The sequence below is a fragment of the Beta vulgaris genome, chromosome 8 (assembly GCF_026745355.1).
Source record: "Beta vulgaris subsp. vulgaris cultivar EL10 chromosome 8, EL10.2, whole genome shotgun sequence".
NCBI classification, from domain to species: Eukaryota; Viridiplantae; Streptophyta; class Magnoliopsida; order Caryophyllales; family Amaranthaceae; genus Beta; species Beta vulgaris.
The window spans coordinates 2,359,657-2,368,273 of record NC_079209.1 but is presented as its reverse complement, the minus strand read 5'-3'; the positions used below and the strand labels follow the sequence as shown (position 1 = coordinate 2,368,273).

General features: G+C 35.9%; 1 protein-coding gene across 1 annotated transcript; it reads left to right on the top strand.

The window, feature by feature from the left end:
* The first annotated feature begins 1,077 nt into the window (after nucleotides 1-1,077).
* On the top strand, nucleotides 1,078-8,399 carry LOC104900686 (pathogenesis-related genes transcriptional activator PTI5). Its single transcript, XM_010688177.4, has 3 exons — nucleotides 1,078-1,498; nucleotides 4,246-4,313; nucleotides 8,232-8,399. Exons 1-3 carry the CDS (start codon nucleotides 1,078-1,080, stop codon nucleotides 8,397-8,399), a joined length of 657 nt encoding a protein of 218 aa, XP_010686479.3.
* The last annotated feature ends 218 nt before the right edge of the window (nucleotides 8,400-8,617 follow it).

Sequence of the window (8,617 nt, the reverse complement as noted above, 5' to 3'; positions counted from 1 at the left end):
TTTAGGTACACCTATATTATGAGATCGAATCTCATTTATAATACTGTATATATGGTTTTACATAATAAAAGAAATACTAATATATAACTTACATACATTTATGAATATCACGTTTTTGGTTCATTGATATGTCTTTGTAGGGTTGGTAAGGAGAAATATCACACCACACTGGAACCTCATACAAGTGAAACCAACCAAACTTTAAAGCATAGTAGGAGTGGGTAAAAGATAAGGGTAATTCCCCCCAAACTGTCTCTTTTGGTTCACTAATATATATATATATATATATATATATATATATATATATATATAATGTTTTTTATTTCAATTTAATTTGGTTAGTACTGATAGAGTATAAACCAATTCATAGGATTTCAACCATCAGCTCAAACTTTAGGTTAAATTGTCGTTTGACATGATAGAAGGCTTGTGTTGCATCCATACTTCTAGTCTAAGTGCGTGCACTCGTAAAAGGAGCGTAATAGGATATAAAATTATTCTAGGACTCCAATAACCATCAGTTTAAATGTTTGGTTAACTTGATCCTTTGACAATAACACATATGAAGTAAAAGTTTCATCCTAAAACCAGTTATAGGAGTATCCCGATAAGCTTTATTTGTTAATTATTCTCTCTCTTCTTTTCTTCAATGTGGAACAGCTCACATGTAGATTAACACCTTTACACTGTTGAATAGAGCAAATAAATTACAGTCATCCAAAAGAAAAGTTAATCCCAATACAGTAATTCATTCAATGAATTTAATTCCTCTAAGAATAATCTACATTCTTGTCCTCTAAAGTAAGATAGCCCATCGAGCCATCAGAATACATAACAGCGAGAAGACTAGTCCACCATAGACTAAACTAAATTCTTATACTTTTTAACTTAGCCATTCAATGACGAAGATTTTTCTTATTCACCTGCGTCACTTGTACATGTTCCAAAACCAACAACCAATTTGACATCCTAAAAGCTTCATCAACTTACAAACACCGTAGCCCAAATCACAAAATTCCCGAAACTATCAATATATCTCAAAATTTCCGAAATTTTCCCATCGAAATTAAACAAAATATGCCACAAACAGAGCTGCCCTTAAACGAAAATGATTCACAAGACATGGTCTTATATCAAGTCCTCAATGAAGCCAATAACATTAAAACATACCAACAACAAACTCAAACCGTTACAAAAAGAAACACGGCAAATACCAAGTATCCTGCGCCTGTAGGTGGTATAAGCAAGAGGCACTATAGAGGCGTAAGGAGGAGACCGTGGGGGAAATATGCGGCCGAGATTCGAGACTCAGCACGACATGGTGCACGCGTTTGGCTTGGGACATTTGAAACGGCGGAGGAGGCGGCGTTCGCCTATGATCGAGCTGCGTTTAAGATGAGGGGTGCTAAGGCCTTGCTGAATTTTCCTGCGCATATAGGAAAACAAGCTGCGCAGGAGTTTGTTGGGTTGAATGACAGCTCTAGTAGTTCACAAGAAGGTTTGAAGTTATTGGACGCTAAATAGTGCTATGTTTTTTAGAACATATATATACATGTACTCTTTGAAATTGTAGCTCATAATTCTAATTATGTAATATTTTTTCCATTTCAAAACTTATACAACACTATTGATTTTACGGTCTGTTCTTTTTTTTTCTTTTAAATAAGGTAAGAAAAATAAATTTTAGGAGACTCTTCTTGCGAGGAGTATTCCTAAAACGTCATTTACAAGAATGGTATGAGGAGCTAATTAGTACAATGAGTAATATCGAAACTTTATTGAACTAGATGGCTTACATTTGCTATCCAATCAGCAGTTTTGTTTGCCTCTCGATATACTAGTCATTTACGCACGCGATGCGTGCCTCATTTTTTTAAAACACAAATTTTACCGTTTTTAGGCATTAGCAAGGGTAAAATTTGATCCATGATCCCAAAATTGTAACCGGAAAGTATAAACTAAATTCATTTTTTTTCCTTGTCTAACTTCTAAATTCTGTTTTCACACATTGATATTTAAAATTTTCATCATTTTAAATTTTGTCCTTTTCTAATTTTTAACACTTTGAACTTCAGTTATATTTGAAATGAAATTTTAAATTATTCACACACAATTTGATATTGGAATTTTTTTTAGAAAAAAAATTGTTACTTTTCGCAAATTAATGTAGTTTTTTTTTTCTAGAAATGAATTTTTGCAAAAGTTGTTCAGAAAAAGTTTGATATTATTTTGGTTTTCAAAATTTATTTCTGAACATGGAATTTTTGCAAAAGTTTTGGGTAAAAATTTTCATATTGACATTTTTTTATAGAAAAAACTAAATTTGTTTTATATGAAAATGAATTAAATTTAAGTCTGATTGTATAAAAGCCCTTTTGAACTCATTGTTATCATCTCCATTTTTTTAACTACATAACAGGCGACTAAGTTGTTATTGTTTATTTCAACTAATGCGAAATAATTTTGAAGGTTAAAAGAATTATGTACCTTTTTGGAAGTTCGCAAATTGCCGATGGATGAATGTGAAATATAGCCGTCAAAATCTTATGTTTTTCTCAGATTTGTGTTTATAGGTAACTTTTGCGAGTATGTAATTGTGAATGGTTCTTCAGAATAGTGATTTGTAAGTAAATTTTTGTAAATGTTTTTGTATGTAATGACGTTATAGGTTATTAGTTTTAGTTTGTATGTTAATTTCAAGTTTTAATAAAGTTTTCTGATTATTCGAGTTATTTGCGTGATTTATATATCGTGATTTTCTCAATTGTATGAGTGATTTGTAAAGTTTCTTCTTTTAAGTGATTTGTGAGTGAGTGTTGTATATTAATTTTCGGTAGTTGTCTACTTTTTTTTGAGTGCCGATTTTTAATTTTGATTCCTTTTGTAATTTGGAAAGGGAAGGGGGGAAATTAGGCATTTCAAAAGAGGACATCATTGCTCCCCCCTTTCCTTATATAAATAGAGATATGTTGAATATAATAGGACTGGAATTTTCGAAGAAGAGCTTTGACATCATCTATAACAAATTACTAGAAGATTATCACCTTCAATGTGAATTTGTTGAATGTCGAGCCTCAAAGCCAAGAAAAAGCCCTTCTGAAGGGCAGTTGCATGCCCTAGCTACGAACACCAGAGCTATTCTTAAATTATATGTCGTGGTATAAATGAAAACACCGAGATTATTGCGGATAATAACCCCGACAATAGCAGATTGAGACTGATCCTTCAAAATTTATCTTAAAATAGGATGTCGGGGGAGGAGCCCAGTCGACTGGAATGATAAGATGATGTTGGGTGATGGAAGGTAGATGTGAGTGAGAAGAGAAAAGAGTACATGTGTGGTAGCAAGAATCTAGCTAGTATCTTATTCTTGATAAAGAAATTTTACTTTATGGAGGATTCTATAGTTGTTGAAAGTAATATTATTGAAAATAATGTCATCATTTCTTTCTTTCTAAATAAACCATATCAAAAGCTAAAAGATAAATTTTGTTATGACATTTTTTTTAAGATTTAAGGGATTCAAAAGCATTTACTAGAGAAGGTTTTGTGTGATAGACGATAAGCCATATACGAGTTTCTCGAAGATCCTAAACATTCCTGGATGATGTGCATTGATTGAAAAGGTGGTCAATTGTTTCAAGGTGAGATTGACATAATGGGCATAAGTTAGATGGAATAATTTTCCTTTTATAGAGAATGTCCCAGATACTTATACTTTAATGACAAATTTTCCATAAGAAAATTTGGAGTTTAGGTGGAATGTCAAGCTTTCGAATCCACTTAAAGATCCAGTTGTCCTTGATAGGGTCAAGATCACGAGTTATCCAAGTAGCTGACTTAATTGTGAAATCCCCTAAAAAGGTGCAACCCAAACGGGGATGTTGATTGTAGCTATAAACTATAGAGGAATTCCTTGGGCTTGTCGAATAAGATGGGATGGTAAGAAACATTGCATCTTCTCTACGTCCCATTCACTAGACTGAGGAATGAAATCGGGGACTTTTAAATTAAGGTCCACCTGATTAGGTGTGAAGTTAAGTATATCAAGTACGGGGGCATAGCATGGGATAACCAATTATCAAACCAAATTGAGATGGATCTTTCGTCACCAATTTTCCATCTAATGCCTTTTCTAATCATTTCTCATTGGGCTAAATATCTGAGAATCACTTGACTTGGGTTAAAATTGGAAGAAATTCATGTTAGACAAGTACTTCTGTTTGATAATTTTTACCCATATAGGTTATCGTGTTAAGTCAGTATTTTCCACCCGGCTTTGCTATAAAGGCTTTGCTCAGTGGAAGAGTTTTGTGAAGGCCTAACCCACTTTAGATTTTGGTTTACAAACTTTGCTCCAAGCAATGAGAGGGATGGCATTCTTACTTTGCCTATAATTATTTTCAATGACAAACCGTATTAGCAAACATAATGAAAAATTTAATACTTGCTTCTTTTACTTCTACCATTTTTTCTTTCTACGTGCATGACCAACATATTGATATCTTGAATTATGTATGAGTAATAATTATAAAAAGTTTATGCTTTTAAAAACATATATATATATATATTGATAAGATTCCGCATAATTATGTTTTTCCTTACGTACAAAAAAATGAAAACAATACTAATATTATACAGATAAAATTATTGTACCTAATTGACGTAGGCAGACTAGCGGAAAAGTTCGAAAAGGATTTGCGGAAAAAGGCCTGAACTGTTTTGCGGAAAATGGGCCGACGGAGTCCGATTGATCATTGACTATTGTATAGGCGTTTTAGGCCATCCGGGTTCGTTTAAGTCCCGAAATCAGCTTTTTAATTATTTCCGAATTTAATCATTTCCTTAATTTCATTTTAGGATTTTGCTTAACGTATTTAAACATTATTAGGTCAATGTTTGGAGGCAGTTTTTGACTTATAATAATATCACAGAGTTTACACTCTTTCTGGTGGATTCCGGAGTTTTTACAGATTCATCGCTTGTGAATCTGCTTGTTCTTAATTCGAGATTAGTGCTTGCTAATCTCCATAGTTTCCGACTGCGTCACTAATTGTCGTATGCTATATGCTATACCAAGTAGTATTTGGTGTAGTGGTAAGGGTTGTATCTCACAACCTCAAGGTTGTGTGATGAAATTCCAATAAAGACACTTTGAGGAAGGAGATTCTTTTACCTTTTCCCCCATTTTTAGAGGTTAGAGGGCCTTGATTGTATAGCTAATTTGATTAACTGAAGCGAGGTTACAATCCACTAGAATACTTCTCATTACCCATCTCAAAAAAAGTGTGATGTGCCATATCCTTTAAATTAATCGGAATAAGAATAGGGTGGAATGGATGCAATAATACCCTCTCCACCACACCCACACCACCTAAATTGTTTATATGTAACGTACGGTCATGGCGGATATAAGTCCATCATCATTAGTCACCTAAATAATAAGTGGGTAATTATAGACCCTAAGTAAGTTCATATCTCTCTCAAAACTCTAGTTTCTTTTCGATTTGGGGCTGTCACCATCATTTTTGGGCAAATCATAAACCCTTTGTTTTTTCTTTGTTACTAGTTTCAACTCTTTTGTTTATAATAAAACCTTATCTCGCACATTAAGCATGTGAATAGTGAATGAATATTGGGTTATCAAGATCACCCAAGCATGTTGTTTGATGCTATTTATTCTGTATGGAGGCAGAGGAACAACGGAAACCTCAAAGAGCAGATTATGATTTATGAGTGAGCATGCGCATGAACTTGTGAGACATATATTTTGTTTAGAACAGCTTGTAGAGCTGATAAAATAAAAGACTAATCTTGTAGTAAATTCTTACTAAGCATATGAAGAGTTCTTATCATCCTTCCTAAAAGGTGGGGGTTGATGAATACTGATGCAAAGATTAGTGGATGGAGTGATAAAACAAATTCTTTTTCACTTGCCAAAAATTAAATAAAACTCTGTCTATTTATGATGGAGAGTTAACCTACTACTCCCTCCGTCCCAAATTATTTGCTACATTTGCTTTATCACAAAGACCAAGGAGGGAGTAGGGACCATTGTCATAACAAAAATTAACAAAAAAAGCAAATAGGTAAATTGTAGGACCTATGTACTATATATGAAAATATTTACAAAAACCAAGGAGAGAATGATGGCAAATTTGTAAATAAAGTGTGGGACCTATGTACTATATATGGAAATAGTTGCAAATGTAGCAAATAAATTGGAACACACCTAAATGGCAAAATATAGCAAATAAATTGGGACGGAGGGAGTAATATATTAAGTTTTATCTCTATCATTCTGAAAATTTTGAGACATTGTTTTTGAATTATTGTTTTGTTCGATCAAGAGATTGGTTTATTGATCGGTATTTGTAAGGTGTTGCGGTGGATGTTAGTGTGAGTTGTGACTTGCGAAGAGACGAGGATCGCGACCATCGCGAGTCGCGACGTGCTTCGCGAGTCGCGACCAGGACATTTTTGGAGCAGCGAGCAGCAGCAAGGCAGGAGGCTCGTCGCGAGTCGCGACGAGTATTGCGAGGCCATCGTGAGGGGTTCGCGAGTCGCGACGCTTGTCGCGGGTCGCGATCTGGGCTGTTTTTCCGCGACGCGCGAGGGCGATTTTTTTCACTCGGTTTTATTTTACCACTTAGGGCTTGTATCTTAGACTTCATATAAATATGTTTTGTCATATTTAGGGCTTATAACCACAAAAGCTAGAGAGAGAGATTAGAGAAAACACAATAGAGAAGATTAGAGAGAGTCTTTGAGATTCAATTGGAAATCCATTCAATTGAATCTTGCCTATTGTATTTGTAATCGTCTCGTTCATAGTGAAGCGATCTTTTTCCCTGCCTTGAGGACGTAGCTATCACGTTGATAGTGAACCTCGTTAAATCTGTGTGTCTTTTATTCGCTTTCTTGTTTTCTTGTGTGTGTGCTTGGTTGTTGTGATTTCTTGTTGGTCTAATTAAACGCTTCCGCATAACAAGTGGTATCAAGAGCTACAGGTTAACACCGGGGTTAATCGCTTTTGGGACATGGCAACAACAACCTTAAAGATCGACAAGTTTACGGGAAGGAATAGTTTTGGGCTATGGCAGATAAAGATGAGAGCTTTATTGAAACAACAAGGTATCTGGAAACATTGATTAAGGGTTTCACAACGACATCAAAAGAGGGAAATCTGACTGGTCTAACTGAGGCTGAGTTGGAATCTATGGAGGAAAGAGCACACTCCACTATCTTGCTATGCTTGGCGGACGATGTCATCACAGAGGTTGCAGATGAAATCACAGCTGCAGGTTTGTGGTTGAAACTGGAGAGCTTGTACATGACAAAGTCGCTCACAAATAAATTGCTATTGAAGCAAAGGTTGTTTGGCCTACGCATGAGAGAAGGTATGTCCTAAAAGATCATCTCGATCGTTTGAATTCTATTTTACTGGACTTGCGTAATTTAGATGTTAAGATTGAGGATGAGGATGCTGCTTGATATTGTTGGTTTCATTGTCAAGTAGCTATGAACATTTTGTAGAGTCTTTTGTGGTTGGAAAAGACACTGTGTCCCTAGAGGAGGTAAAGTCGGCACTTTACACTAGGGAATTGCGTCATAAAGCAACTGGTGATATGGTAGAGGATCGTGATTATTCTGCAGGTTTGGTAGCAAATGAGAAAAATAAGGGAGATTCGAGTAGGGAAAAGAGAAAACCTAGGTCGAAGGGCCCTAAAAGTAGTGATCTTTGCCATTATTGTAAAGAACCGGGTCATTGGAAGAGTGAATGTCCTAAGAAGGATGGTTCGGCTTCTTTTGCAAAACAAAATAAGGTTGACTATGACTCTGAGGAAGATTTAGCTCTAATTGTCCATGAGGAGAAACGCTTAGAAGATAAGTGGGTTCTTGACAGTGGATGTTCTTCACATATGTGTTCTGACAAGGAGATGTTTTCGACCTATAGCTTATGCAAGAGTAGTGTTACTTTGGGTGACAATACGGTGTGTGAGGTGGTTGGAGTAGGCTCTGTGAGGTTTAGAATGCATGATGGGAGAGTTAAGGATCTTAGAGGCGTGAGGCATGTTCCACAACTTAAGAGAAATCTTATATCTCTTGGGATGTTAGACCGTAAGGGTTTTCGATTCCAAGGAGGGGATGGAGTTTTGCGTGTGGTGAAGGGTTCTTGTGAGTTACTTCGTGGCGTGAAGTCAGGTGTGGGTAACTTGTATGATTTGCAGGGTACAGCACTGGCTAGAGATGATTCTGAGTTGAAACTGCATTCTGGGTTGAAAAATGATGGTCTTGAGTGTGAGGTGGAGCTTATGGGGGCTTCTTCACAGGTTGAGAGGTCAGAGTCAACGGGAATGAGTTCAACAACCTGGTTTGAGAGTACTAGTTGGGCTTAGGATGAGAATGTCAACAGTGAGGTAGAGTTTGTGGGAACTTCTACACAACTGGTTGAAACTAAGGGTCATCAAGAAGAACAACCAAGGGTCTCTCAGCAGCAGATTGGTATGATAAGGTTCGGTTCTATCGATACTTGTGTGCCAACTTATAGCTATGGGATCTCGAGCGACATGTCTTTGCCAGGGAGTGTTGGGTTGAGAGGTGATTCTGAGAGAAG

Bases quoted from the DNA above. Each gene is read 5' to 3' on its own strand.
- LOC104900686 (XM_010688177.4), top strand. From the start codon at position 1,078: ATGCCACAAACAGAGCTGCCCTTAAACGAAAATGATTCACAAGACATG. The intron at 1,499-4,245 runs GTTTGAAGTTAT...TTACCCATATAG, and splicing joins CTCTAGTAGTTCACAAGAAG to GTTATCGTGTTAAGTCAGTA. The intron at 4,314-8,231 runs GTGAAGGCCTAA...TATGATTTGCAG, and splicing joins TTGCTCAGTGGAAGAGTTTT to GGTACAGCACTGGCTAGAGA.